The 12,518-nt window shown below is 54.0% G+C and overlaps 5 protein-coding genes across 5 annotated transcripts in view; 4 read left to right on the top strand and 1 right to left on the bottom strand.

Moving 5' to 3' along the window:
- Nucleotides 1-748: 748 nt before the first annotated feature.
- Nucleotides 749-1,818, top strand: QBC33DRAFT_556051 (uracil phosphoribosyltransferase; the record flags this gene model as incomplete). Its single annotated transcript, XM_060429690.1, has 5 exons — nt 749-915; nt 1,049-1,407; nt 1,483-1,637; nt 1,700-1,716; nt 1,767-1,818. The coding sequence occupies 5 exons, from the start codon at nt 749-751 to the stop codon at nt 1,816-1,818; spliced, it is 750 nt and encodes a 249-aa protein (XP_060286790.1).
- Nucleotides 1,819-2,039: 221 nt separating this feature from the next.
- Nucleotides 2,040-2,619, bottom strand: QBC33DRAFT_446142 (transcription elongation factor Elf1 like-domain-containing protein; the record flags this gene model as incomplete). Its single annotated transcript, XM_060424359.1, has 4 exons — nt 2,040-2,200; nt 2,269-2,316; nt 2,371-2,509; nt 2,572-2,619. The coding sequence occupies 4 exons, from the start codon at nt 2,617-2,619 to the stop codon at nt 2,040-2,042; spliced, it is 396 nt and encodes a 131-aa protein (XP_060286789.1).
- A 1,094-nt stretch (nt 2,620-3,713) lies between these two features.
- On the top strand, nt 3,714-5,686 carry QBC33DRAFT_445293 (GTP cyclohydrolase N terminal-domain-containing protein; the record flags this gene model as incomplete). Its single annotated transcript, XM_060424322.1, has 10 exons — nt 3,714-4,263; nt 4,314-4,561; nt 4,636-4,678; nt 4,733-4,815; nt 4,877-5,032; nt 5,083-5,086; nt 5,148-5,310; nt 5,371-5,400; nt 5,462-5,547; nt 5,613-5,686. The coding sequence occupies 10 exons, from the start codon at nt 3,714-3,716 to the stop codon at nt 5,684-5,686; spliced, it is 1,437 nt and encodes a 478-aa protein (XP_060286788.1).
- A 1,651-nt stretch (nt 5,687-7,337) lies between these two features.
- On the top strand, nt 7,338-8,388 carry QBC33DRAFT_272286 (uncharacterized protein). The gene is made up of 2 exons (XM_060423197.1): nt 7,338-7,793; nt 7,859-8,388. Exons 1-2 carry the CDS (start codon nt 7,454-7,456, stop codon nt 7,951-7,953), a joined length of 435 nt encoding a protein of 144 aa, XP_060286787.1. The 5' UTR covers nt 7,338-7,453; the 3' UTR covers nt 7,954-8,388.
- A 1,397-nt stretch (nt 8,389-9,785) lies between these two features.
- QBC33DRAFT_609171 (40S ribosomal protein S1) overlaps nt 9,786-12,518 on the top strand; it is a 3,706-nt gene continuing 973 nt past the window's right edge. The window contains exons 1-9 of the mRNA XM_060432380.1: nt 9,786-9,892; nt 10,011-10,095; nt 10,166-10,191; nt 10,256-10,757; nt 10,833-10,970; nt 11,666-11,741; nt 11,820-11,890; nt 12,003-12,056; nt 12,223-12,384. Of these exons, the coding sequence (XP_060286786.1) occupies nt 9,879-9,892; nt 10,011-10,095; nt 10,166-10,191; nt 10,256-10,757; nt 10,833-10,970; nt 11,666-11,741; nt 11,820-11,890; nt 12,003-12,056; nt 12,223-12,384 (1,128 nt within the window). The 5' untranslated portion in view covers nt 9,786-9,878. The remainder of the gene's footprint in view (nt 9,893-10,010; nt 10,096-10,165; nt 10,192-10,255; nt 10,758-10,832; nt 10,971-11,665; nt 11,742-11,819; nt 11,891-12,002; nt 12,057-12,222; nt 12,385-12,518) is intronic.

Genomic DNA, 12,518 nt, shown 5'->3' with positions numbered 1-12,518 from the left:
TACCCCACATATTCAAATACCACATAGGAGGCACCGTACAGTACCTAAGTACTTGTACCTAAGCACCTACCACCTGAGAATATGGAATAACATGCCAAAATTCCATTGGCGCGAACAACAAAAAGAAGAAGCTGCCTTTGTTTATTGTTGGAAGCACCGAATTCCTAACAATCTGGATGCAGGTTAGGCATCGAGGTCTAGGTTGAGTTATTAGCGAAAGCGACCCTCCATTCCATTTTCAAAGCCTAACCATGCTGCCATGTAACTATGAATGAGAGTCACTTACAGTGGTTGTACAGTATCTCATACTGAAACTGACAATAATCTGATAGGTAATTTTGTAGACCAATATTGGCCCATAGAGAGACTAACCGTTAATGTTACAAAACTGGAGGTATTTATTGATGAGCCCGACTCAGGACAATGAGGGGTATGATATATGACGTCCCTTCATCCAAGGCACCAAGCAAGAAGAAGTCCTTACCGAGTCGATTTAGCTTCCCCATCGTCCTTTCAAGCCACACATGCAAAAAGGTTTGCCGTGGTCCAGACTATCAGCCACAGACTATATACCTCGTCCTTTTATCAACAGATGAACCCCAACCTACCAAACTTACTTACCTCACTCGAGGTTTCATTATACGGGACATATACGAACCTGTACTGTGGCCCTGTGTCTGCCAACAACGACAACTTTACCATATGTGGAAGTCCCATTTGAAACCTCTTCCAAAGTTCTCATAACATCATGTCAACAAAGCTCGAGAAGTCCGACTCCCCAGTGGCTCCCACGCGATGCGTAGGCCCCGACTACCGCTCCGAGCGTCAGAAACCAATGGCCACAGTCTCTACCAGAATCGAATCTGACAATGTCACCATCCTTCCTCAGACCCCGCAGCTCATCGCATTGCTCACGTAAGTCTTGGCCTTGTATCCTTTGTGACCGTGCTGCTATCCGGCATCCAAATGTTGTGGCCGTTCCTCTAGCTCCCAAGCACAACACACACACGCAACAAGTCTGGGATGGCTGATGGTTTGATCCGCCCAGAATCATTCGTGATAAGAACACGGATCGCGGTGACTTCATTTTCTACTCCAACAGGATCATCAGGCTGCTGGTCGAGGAAGGCCTGAACCACCTCCCGACAGTAGAGCACACGGTGACCACGCCCGTGGGCCGGCCCTATGCCGGGCTTATCTTCCAGGGCAAGATCTGTGGCGTCTCCATCATGCGGGCCGGCGAGGCCATGGAGCAGGGGTTGCGGGACTGCTGCCGCTCTGTCAGGATCGGGAAGATCCTGATCCAGAGGGACGAGGAGACGGCACTGCCCAAGCTCTTTTACGACAAGCTCCCCGAGGACATCGCCGAGAGATGGGTCCTCCTGCTGGACCCCATGTTCGCAACGGGTATGCCTCGCCCTTGTCGTGTTGCTGCGCTTTCCGGGCGAGCGGCGAAGCTAACACGATTCACACCCTGATAAGGCGGTTCTGCCATCATGGCTGTAGATGTCTTGAAGTCGCGAGGCGTCCCGGAAGAGAGGATCTTGTTTCTCAATCTCATTGCGAGCCCCGAAGGGATCAACAAGTTCATCACCACGTTTCCCAAGCTACGAGTCGTGACCGCCTTTGTAGACAAGGTTGGTCGACCCTTGCAGATACTCGCTGCGCAAGGAAAGTCTATAGCTGACATGCAACGCAGGGACTTGACGATAAGAAGTTTGTGAGGTCCAATTCCTCACTACGTAGCCATACTAAGAAGGGTCTAGTTACATCGTCCCCGGGCTCGGCGACTTCGGCGATCGATTCTACACGATGTAGGAGACTGCCGCACTTTCGGATCTGTTCCTTTGGGCAAATGTCGGTTGGTACCCAGTCGCGCGTGGTGGGGCATAGTTATTATACCCAGCATTTCAACTGTGATTTTCTTCTGGAGGCGAATACTCAATGTTTGGTGATTCGTCGACTGTCGCCTCGTGATATGCCCTTAGACCTAGAAGAAAGGCGACGAAGTCCTTGTTGTTGGAACGGCGCGCTCTCTCTCAGTCGTAACCCTCGTCATCGGCTACGATTCCTTCTCCCCCATACCTCCTGTCCTCCTCCTCATCTATTTGCCTGCTCGCCAGTATGCGCCGACCCGTAGGAACCTGGCTGCTTCCAGCAAAGGCTGCTCGCCGTTCCTCGGGAGACTGTGCGACGGCATCTAAGCGCAGTGTATTAGTATATGCGCAACGCCGTGGTTGTACCCAGGTTGGTGGCTATGGCACTTACCAGCTGCGTCGACCCATTCGCTATACACGTCGACGGCGGCGGAGAGGTCTGGGGGGCGTTGTTAGCGCTGGATTCATCGTCGCGGACGATTGGGGATTATACAATTGATGCCGCACTGGAACTTCTGCCCGCAGACTTTGCAGTTGAGCGTTCCAACGCCGGCCTTCTTGTCTAGCTTGACGGCAACGGACTTCTCGTGGTTGCAGAATAGACAGGTAAACACGGTGGGGAGCGGGTCGTTCTAGGGGAAAACAGGAGTTAGGACATCCGGCGACCATAAAGATTGTGCATATTTAGCGATACCTTTTTGGGACCCTGGGGCTTCCGCGTGCTCTTCTTGCGCTTGCCCATGTTGGCTTCTGTCGGTTGCGACGCCGGAGACGGAGCCTTGTTCTCGGCGTTTTTTGGTTTGGTCGGGATAGATGGTCAATAAATGATAGGTCTAGCTAGTCATGTGGATAGCAGGGCCTCCGTAATGTTTGCCTGGTAGATGATTTCGAGCCTTTCGCCATCGGATGCTGCGACTGCGATTGCTGAAGCCCCAAGATTCCGGATGGTTTTAGACAGAAACTCCGACCCATGCTGCAGCACCGCACATGCCTGTTTTGCGGGTTTGTGGTTTGTGGTGAGTCTGCAGCCCCGCCTCAAGGGACCAACCAGATGTCTGCTGCGGGGTTCGACTCTTTGGCCTCACAACTTAGGTTCACCTTCGATGGCATGTACTTTGTCTAATGGAAAATGACGGCATTGAACACTCACAAGCCAGAGACAATGGATAATTGAAAGGAATGTAACTTGGAAGTCAGAGTCACCCATTTACCTACCACACACAATTCAACTTGTGGTAGCCCAATAATAGTTGTGTGCCTGGGCGCCCGATGAGATAACTAGTACGTACCTTGCATATGTACTCTGGTCGTGTACTTCCGTACATTACAGCCCGATAACAACCATCACCCGACCGCTCTCTGAAGCTTGTTTGTGGCGTCCCCGGGAACCGCCAAGAGGCCTGAATCCAGGTACCTGTCAGGTGGCTAGCTGCTTCCCAGGGAGTAGATCCCAGTCCTGTCACGAGTTCTCTCACAAAGCCCCCTGGTCGATGCCCTCTTCCCAGTTCACCGATACTTTCAGTTTCCAGTCTGTTGAAATCATATTCGTGAGCTTGCATCCCAACGTAATCCCATTACCTGCCCAACATCATTCTCCGTGTGAGACTTGTCTAGCTGGCTTACACCACCGCTACTCTACCCCTCGTAGTGTCTACATCCATACCAGTCACCTCTTCTCTCACCGTTTGAAGACACCTGCCCTGAGTATCCCTTGAACAAGACCCCATCACAACGGCATTAGATCTGGATAGTACCAAGGTCAATCTGCAGGGTATCACACAGAGCCAGAGCTAGCTTGTGTCGACCGTCGAGTCAATGTCGACCCATATTGATGGGATGGAGAAGTTGGGGTTGGCGGCGAGGGCCAAGGGGTCCAGTGCGGCAGAAATCGAACAAGTAGCTGTATCCTCCGCTGCTGTTTTATCATCCGGTTCGGCACCCCCGGCTCAAACCCCGCCCATCTTGCCCGCCGATGCCGGGACTCAGTCCCCGGCGCCCTCCGCAGCCTCGGACTCCAAGTCCGGATTTACCTCCCGTATCATCCTCACCACCTATCCGAACCAGATTGGGATCAACCCACTGCCCATGGAATGGGGTGCCGCGGACCCTTTGCAGAGAGGCCCCGTGACTGTGTCCAGGGCTCCGTCCACGATCCGGAGGCGAAATGCGATCGGAGCTCATGGGGGGTCTTACTCGATTTACTACGCCTTGGCCTTGGCCAGTAAGGAATTGGATCCAGACCACAAGCCGGATTTCACAAACACGGAGCCGGCCGCCGATATTGGCCCTTTTCCGCAGTGGGCGGACAAGAAGAAGATTGTCTCGATGGACCCGTTGGGACATCTCGTACCGTGGACCTTCAAGGATATCATACAGAAGGAGAATGGTAAGTTTATCAACCTGCTCCTCTCTCAAGGCTGGCTAACACGTGCCTAGTTGATCTCCGCCCAACAATTGCGATTACAAAGGCGCATATGAAGTTACCCGAGCTCGAAGAGAGCGTCCGCAGTGGACGACTTGTCCCCGACGGAAAGGTCTGCTTGAACTCGTCCGGGGAGCTCAACGTGACCAAGGTTGCCGTGGAGCCAGTCTGGTATCTACCGGGAGTCGCAGAGCGGTTCGGCATTGACGAAGGCACCCTTCGAAGGTCCCTTTTCGAGCATACTGGCGGCATGTATCCTGAAGTAAGTTTCCATCGTTGACACGCCTAGCTGATATAGCATGATGTGGGTGGACCCACGGCTAATGTATCCGACAGTTGATTACTCGTAGCGACATCAAGGTATTCCTGCCGCCGATTGGTAAGACCCAACCCCGACAGGTGTACCCCTTTGTTCACGAACTGACTTTGCAAGGCGGCTTAACTGTCTATTGCTTTGGCGACCCAGCCAAGATGTCTGCTCCTGAGTCGAAGCTGGCATTGCGGATCCATGATGAGGTAAACCGGGTTCTAATTGGAAGCGTTGCCCCTGAAGAAAACCAGCTGACCTGGTTCCTAGTGTAATGGAAGTGATGTCTTCGGCTCCGATATCTGCACGTGCAGGCCGTACTTGATATTTGGTATCGAGGAGGCTGTCAAGGAGGCCCAGAACGGTGGCAGCGGCGTTGTTATCTACTTCCGCAAGGAGGGTAGAGCTTTGGGTGAAGTTACCAAGGTACGGTGACGAGTTCGACCACTAAGAGGGCTCGTGCTAACGTGATGCAGTATCGTACGTACAGCTTTCCGCAACCCGGGTTTTGCCACCATGGGTTCATCTAACAATGGTACAGTCGTCTACAATGCGCGGAAGCGAGGGGAAGATAGGGCGTCGGATTACTTCAAGCGGACCGAGAACATCGCCGGTGTCAAGGACATGCGATTCCAGGCTTTGATGCCGGATATCCTCCACTGGCTTGGCATTACCAAGATTGATCGGATGCTCAGTATGAGCAAGTGAGTCTTAAAGGTGTCCCGGTGTCCTCATGACCTCGATCTAACGGGGCTGCCCTCTAGCATGAAACACGATGCCATCGTAGGCCAGGGGTATGTCCTTGTCGCTGGGCTGTCTAGCAGAAGATGAACCGAATGGCTGATCTCGGAATAGTATCCCCATTCTCGAACGAGTCGAGTTGCCGGAATCCTGGATCCCCGCCGATTCGCGAGTCGAGATCGATGCGAAGATTACGGCTGGTAGGACACACGCTCCGGACGTGCACGCATGAGGAGAGACTGGCTAACCATGGGTACTTTCCAAGGTTATTTCACGGCGGGCCACCGAATGACTGCTGAAGAACTCGAGGCCGTCCAGGGCCGGACATGGGAGGAGTAAGCAACCCAGGCAACGAGCGAATGAAGAAGCCGCAAGCTGACGTGACAACTAGCATCGACCACTGATCGGAAGCTTTCTTGGGAGGTGCATGCTCAGCATCCTCCTGATGCAAGCCATGCGTCTCCTCTCGACCCTCCAGTTCCACGGGGATAAGCTGGGCGGCCTTCTGGTATCATGCTGGGCTCGTTGGCACCTATAAGACGGCGAAACAAAGCTGGGCAGTGGACAGAACTTGTTTATCGCGCTGCATTTGCCAATTGCTGGTTGGGGGTTGTACGCGCGGGAGTCCAATCACGTTATCCAGTCCCTTATTAACCCGTCCAACTACTGTGTAGAAATACATTGCAAGTTGCCTGCTAGAGTCTCCTTCGCACGTATACTTGCGGGCTGGTCCGGGTGTTGATGCACCCCCTGCCTCTGAGTGTATACTCTGACATCATGATCCAATTCCGAGGGGGTTCCTGGTCCGACCGTAGGATATGGGGAAAACCCCCGCAAAGATAACTCCCACTTTCAAGCATGCCGTGGCTCCGCGGGATGATAACTAACGTGACTTGTTTTGGCCTCCGTCCAAAATGCCGCAGGACGTGTCTGGTTGGAAATGGTGGATTGATTGGTGAAATTGAGGAATCCATTCAATGAAGAGATCAGCCCACAAAGCATATGTGAGGTATGGCAAGAGGCAGAATCCCAGAATGCAACAAATCGACTGAGAATGAGGCAAGGTCCGAAACCCGACGCCCCGAGGCACAGAAGAGTCCTCAACCACAACCTTGACATCCATCTATCTGACCGACCTGGTCACGGTGTTGGTCAGCCGTGGTCCGTCCGTCGGTCTAGGCAATAGGCATCTTCTTGGCGTGAGAACTGGGAATGCCGAATACCCTTTCGTTCTCGACCCCATCATGGGGTTCCATTGTGCGACTAGAACATGCACAAGCGTGCAGGCTGCAGGCTCGAGATCCTGAAGTGTCAGTGTTTTGAGTGGCTGCCAACAACGGGGCCGTCGGACAGTCAGACAGTCGGGCTACCACCATCACCCACCCCCCTTCTCCACTTCAAGACAAACCCAGGGCCACCGACGATATCCAGAGTCTCCAGACGAGGCATTGGGGTGATGTGGGACAAATTGGACCGGTCTGCATGTCAGGCCTATCCTAGAGTGAGCCTTCTGGCCAACGGTTCCAGGCTAGAAAGGGGAGGGTGTGAGCGGGGGAGGAGGGTGTGGTCGGAAGCTAAGTCAGGAGTGGGCGGGTCCTTTTTTTTTCCTGGAGGTGGTGCTGGCTAGCACAGCCAGGGGTCTGGATCCAAAAATCTCAACAGGATTGGAGATCCGCCCCACTCTTTTTGATTTGACCTGGACCTGCACTGCGGCCAGGCACCATACATTGGATGGATGGTGGACGGGTTCCAGGGCGGGAAGACATGGGGGGGCCACACGCTGTTCTGTCCCAAACCATCGGCTGACAAGTGGCAATCGACGCCGGAGATGGGGCCGCAAGCGACTTTGCGTGGCGTAATGGTGGGATCGCCATTTCAGCCCAAAGAAGCTGTCGACACTAAGAACTTCTTTATACGGAAAGATTCCTCGTGGTGTCGGTGTGGAGCCACTCTTATTTCTTTACTTATACGTACCTCACTTCTGTCATTTTAACGACTGGTGCTCTGCTGTCTCATCTACAACCTATCCAACCTATCCAACCATAAAACTCCCAAGAGTTTGATACCTACCACTCAGCTGTCTACCCCCAGGCAACCTCAAACAACATGGGTCCAGCCTCCTCAGATTCCCGCCGGATGCAAAGGAGAGATTCCTCGCCGAGGAGCTCGAGCAAGCGACGGCCCAAGCTGCTGAGAGCAGTCGCGACCGAACCATCCATCACCCCCTCCAACGCCAGCCGCAACGCCCTCGCCAGTTCGCACTCGTGCGGACGTGCAACAGACCTATTGAACCGGGTGGCCTACATCTCCGGCTCCCCTCCGGACTCGGTCACCCGCTCCGCGTCCCCATTGTCAGCCCGGTCGCCCATGTACGACCGCCAGGGAGACCTGTCGTCGTCCCCCAGCAGCCACAGCGAGGGCTTCGAAAATGATCACCCGCATCACCGTTGGTCCACCTAGATAATCGATTTTGTTGCACACCCTCCGGACCCATGACTAACACATTCTCAGACTCGACACGGTATTTCAGCTTCCCCAGGTTCGACCTATACGAGGGCAGCCCGCAAGAGGAAGAGGACAAGGAGGCCGAGATGAAATCACCTTGAACTTGATCCCAAGTCTCTCTTCTTCATGAACCGAGTCGTACGAACGAAAAGGGGGAGTTCCGGCGCCGAGACACCACGCCAGGTTCGATCGAGCCCGACTAATGAGATGGTGGCATGACACCTGTCCAGTCGGGCGCGCCACCATGGGCCAAACCCCTGCCTTGGTTTGCAGGTACTGGTGCAAGGTGTGCAAGGTGCAGCAACATGTTTGGGCGGCGTACTATGGGTCTGGAGTTCTTCAACCACGTCATGGACAGCAGACACTCGGGTTGTTTCCCCGAAAGGTTGCCCTCAGCAATATCCAGGGCGGGGACCCGAGTTGCGCACGAGGCAAGGCACGGCACAGGCAGGGAACATTGCCCAGGTGTGGTGGGGTGTGAAGTGGGTCTTATCGAACAAAATCGAGTTGCGATTGCCCAGCATGCTGGGCTTGGGAATTGGAGGACAGTCGAAGGTTAAAGCCTTGCAGCATGCTATAGAAGATTAGCATGGCCCCTGTACTAAGGATGACACGCTCAATCAAAGAGAAGCTAAACATTTTTTCGGGGCCTTTTTTCTCCTTTTCCTCAAGGTTTGGCGAGAGTTTTGTTGGTATTTGAACAAGCTTGTCTCTGCGGGGCGAGCTTATTGTATTTTGTCAGGCCAATGCTACGTAGGTAGGTAATTTAGGGGGAGATCTGCCCTTCTAAGAATCTACCTAGACAATACAAGCAGTAACTTACACCATCTAATGATCCCATGTGCATACACTAGAGCTGTGCTGGACACGCAGTTGAGTTGGGCACCAAAAGCTGGCGATATAGGGGTATGCACGTCTTGCGTGGCACTCTAGCACATGACCTCCTTGAGATTGGGGACTTGCTTGTGCACTACAAGGAACGCCCCACAGTCATGCGCCCCAATTTCGATCGATGCCTTGATGGGTTGACTGGAAAGAGGAGGCCAAGAAAAGTTAACTCCATATCGAACTTCGTCGTTGTCAACGAATCCGTTGTGGCCACAGCTCGTAGAAACTGGGGTGAGTTGTGGCGGCCCTCCGTGTGCACCACAGGATTTGCTCCATCATGTTCTAAGGCTGGAGCATACTGGTAGGATCTAGGGTCCCGTCGGCCCCTGGTAGAGGCTGCATTTCGGATTGTTCTCCAAGGAGCCAACATGCATAGTTCACAATCCGAGTATCGAGAGTCGTCGTGGTCGCCATCCTCCCACTGCAGCTGCTCTCACAATCGTACGGCCTGCTCCAGAAGCTGCTTCTCCTTGGCCGAAGTCTCCCGGCATTGGGCCAGGCTCACAAACGACGCCGGTGAAGCACCACCCAGTAATTCTGACCTTGGCCAGACTATCAATGAAAGACCGCCGAGGAAGATCGGCGAGAACAATCCTTACCAGTGGCCTGACCGCCTAAGCACTTTCCATATCATTAAGACGTGACGTGTCTCTCTAGGGAGAAATCAAGTACAGTGGTAGCTTTGGTTGACCATCTAGGAAGCATGCCATCCTGGTAGGCAAGGTTGGTTGTAATCTTCAAGACTTCAGAGTTCTGGCCCTCGGTACGGCTTCCATTCAGAAAATAGTCGCGAAGTGGCGTTGCCGCAATTTAACATAGCTAGGTACTGCCTACCGCGTAGGTCCCAGTCTTTGATGCACTGAAGGTTCGAACATCCGGGCCGCGATGAGACGGAGATTCTTTTATCATAGCTATGCATTTAACCCAACCCTGGGCCAGCCCTAAGTTCGGTGGCCAATCACACGCGCTCTCCGAGCAACCCCACCATTCCAGTTTTTCCGACCCGGCATCGCTAACGCCTCAGCCCACACAACAATTTCCACGGCCACCAAAATTTGAAAATCTACCATAGTCTCGATCTCGAATCCACCAACAACAGAAGCACAATTGTCCATCGTCGAGACAGGTGCTCCTCAAGATGGCTGTTGGAAAGTAGGTCGCTCATTTCTGTCATTGGACTTGGACCATTGGAATCCTTCCAAACGAACCAGAATTTCCCGACGCGCCATGCCCTTGCGGCCGACACTCGCTAACCCGAAATTTCCTTCAGGAACAAGAGACTGTCTAAGGGCAAGAAGGGCCTCAAGAAGAAGACCCAGGACCCCTTCGCCCGCAAGGACTGGTACGGCATCAAGGTACGTTTTCACATCCATTCTACTCGATCCCCGCGCGCAATGCAGTTGACTGACCTGGTTTGATTCTCAGGCCCCCGCTCCTTTCAACATCCGAGAGTAAGATTACGATTCACAATCAGCTGAAGACATGGCTATGGAGGTTCTAACCGATATCTTATAGCGTCGGCAAGACTCTGGTCAACCGAACGACCGGTCTGAAGAACGCGAACGATGCTCTGAAGGGACGCATCATCGAGGTGTCCCTCGCAGACCTGCAGAGGGATGAGGACCATGCTTTCCGAAAGATCAAGCTCCGAGTCGACGAGGTTCAGGGCAAGAACTGCCTGACCAACTTCCACGGCCTGGATTTCACCTCGGACAAGCTGCGATCGCTCGTGCGGAAGTGGCAGACCCTCATCGAGGCCAACGTTACTGTGAAGACGACCGACGATTACCTCCTCAGACTCTTCGCCATTGCGTTCACCAAGAGACGGCCCAACCAGATCAAGAAGACCACCTACGCTGCGTCATCCCAGATCCGTGCCATCCGGAGGAAGATGACCGAGATCATCCAGCGGGAAGCCTCCAGCTGCACCCTGACCCAGCTTACCTCCAAGCTGATCCCCGAGGTCATTGGGCGTGAGATTGAGAAGGCTACTCAGGGCATCTACCCTCTCCAGAACGTGAGTCTATCAGGGGATATTAAATAACGTGTTTGAGTATTTCACGAGAGGGGCCGTGGCTAATCATTATATCAGGTCCACATCCGCAAGGTCAAGCTGCTCAAGCAGCCCAAGTTCGATCTCGGCGCGCTGATGGCTCTTCACGGCGAGTCGACCACCGACGAGCAGGGTCAGAAGATTGAACGCGAGTTCAAGGAGCGTGTTCTTGAGGAGGTATGAGCGGTATTGGTAGGGATGGCATGGGCGCGGTTTTCATCAAGCAGTACCTCTCTACGGGCATCGGTCTTGCTTTCTCGTTGCATTTGGCGTGGTATCATGGTCCAGTAGTCAAAGGATAACGAGGCTTCGTCCCAAGACGGAGAACACAAAATGGGAAAGAATTGCAAAAATCAAGCCTATGCCAAACCATACCTCACATGCTCTTGGAGACATCCATTCTGCGGCTGGTTTGGGCTCCAGAACCCATCGTGAATTACTCTAGGGGGCACACCAGAGACGGTGTTCTCCACGTTTAACCGAGGCTTTGAAGGCTGACCCGATTCTCTGATTCAGAGCTCCGTACAAGGGAAAGATGATTGATTAGGTATATGCCGACACGGCAATCTTCTTTTTATTTATTTGTCAAAAGCCTGTGCTCCTAAATGGAGGCTACCTACCTAGGTACGGCAGGGCTGGTCATTTGTCCTGCATAACGTCATTGTAGCTTCTGTACCTGTGAGCTTGGCAGGCAATTACCTCCATAAATACCTAACAAGCGGAACTGAAAAAAGCACACTCGGCCTTCAGAACAACCTATATCAGAGCGAAAACAAGCCTGCTTTGTTCAGAGTAACAAGCCTCTTCTGTTATCGACCTGAATAATTCTATCAGAGTCCGCGCTCGCGAAGTACTTCGCTCAGTGTCCCCAGCCGATGGCTTCAGACGAGTCGCTACCCACGCTCAAGATATTACTGATAGGCCCATCGGGGGCCGGGAAGTCGGCTTGTAAGTCGAGCTATTTTCACCCACTCTGATGAACCCCCGCGGAACCTCGCCTGGTTAACGGGACGGTGTACCGCGTAGTGCTCACGAGGTATTGCGATGACGAGTTCGATCCGGACTCGTCCGCCGCGACCATCGGCATCGATTTCAAGGTAGGTGCCGCCCTTTCCCGTCCGTTTGCCCATTTAGGCCGACCCGGCCGGGGAGGGGATGTATGATCTGGGAGGGTTCCATGCCGTTAAGGCCGCTCACTTTTCATGATAGACAAAGAGGGTGGCTGTCCGTGGGACGCCGTACCGCCTGAACTTGTTCGATACGGTGAGTCGCCCGTGGGAAGGGATGAGACAGGGCGAGAAAATAAGACACACACACACGCACACATGCACACATGCACACGCAGAATATGACACCGAAACGATGAAGATCCGGGTTAGGAACCACTCGCTGACCGTCGTCCCCCTACCTCCTGGGGGAGCTCTCACAGGCCGGACAGGAGCGCTTCCGCACGCTGTCTACGAGCTTCTACCGAGGGGCGCACGGAGTCATCCTGGTCTACGACATCTCCAGCAGGGCGAGCTTCCTCTCGATGGAGAAGTGGTTCGACGAGGCCGAGGCGAACACCGTCCCGGGCGTCGCGCTCTATCTAGTGCGTTCCCTTTACCCATCCTTCCCTTCCCTACCTCCGGGCCCCCGGGGGGGGGGGGGGCGCGGGGGGGGGGCGGCGGGGGGGGGGGGCGGGGGGCGGGGGGGGGGGGGGGGGGGGGGGGGGGCGCGGGGGGC

Source organism: Phialemonium atrogriseum (assembly GCF_030411735.1).
Source record: "Phialemonium atrogriseum strain 8032-3 unplaced genomic scaffold QBC33scaffold_4, whole genome shotgun sequence".
NCBI classification, from domain to species: Eukaryota; Fungi; Ascomycota; class Sordariomycetes; order Cephalothecales; family Cephalothecaceae; genus Phialemonium; species Phialemonium atrogriseum.
The sequence above is the reverse complement of the archived record's forward strand: the minus strand, read 5'-3'. Positions and strand labels throughout refer to the sequence as shown.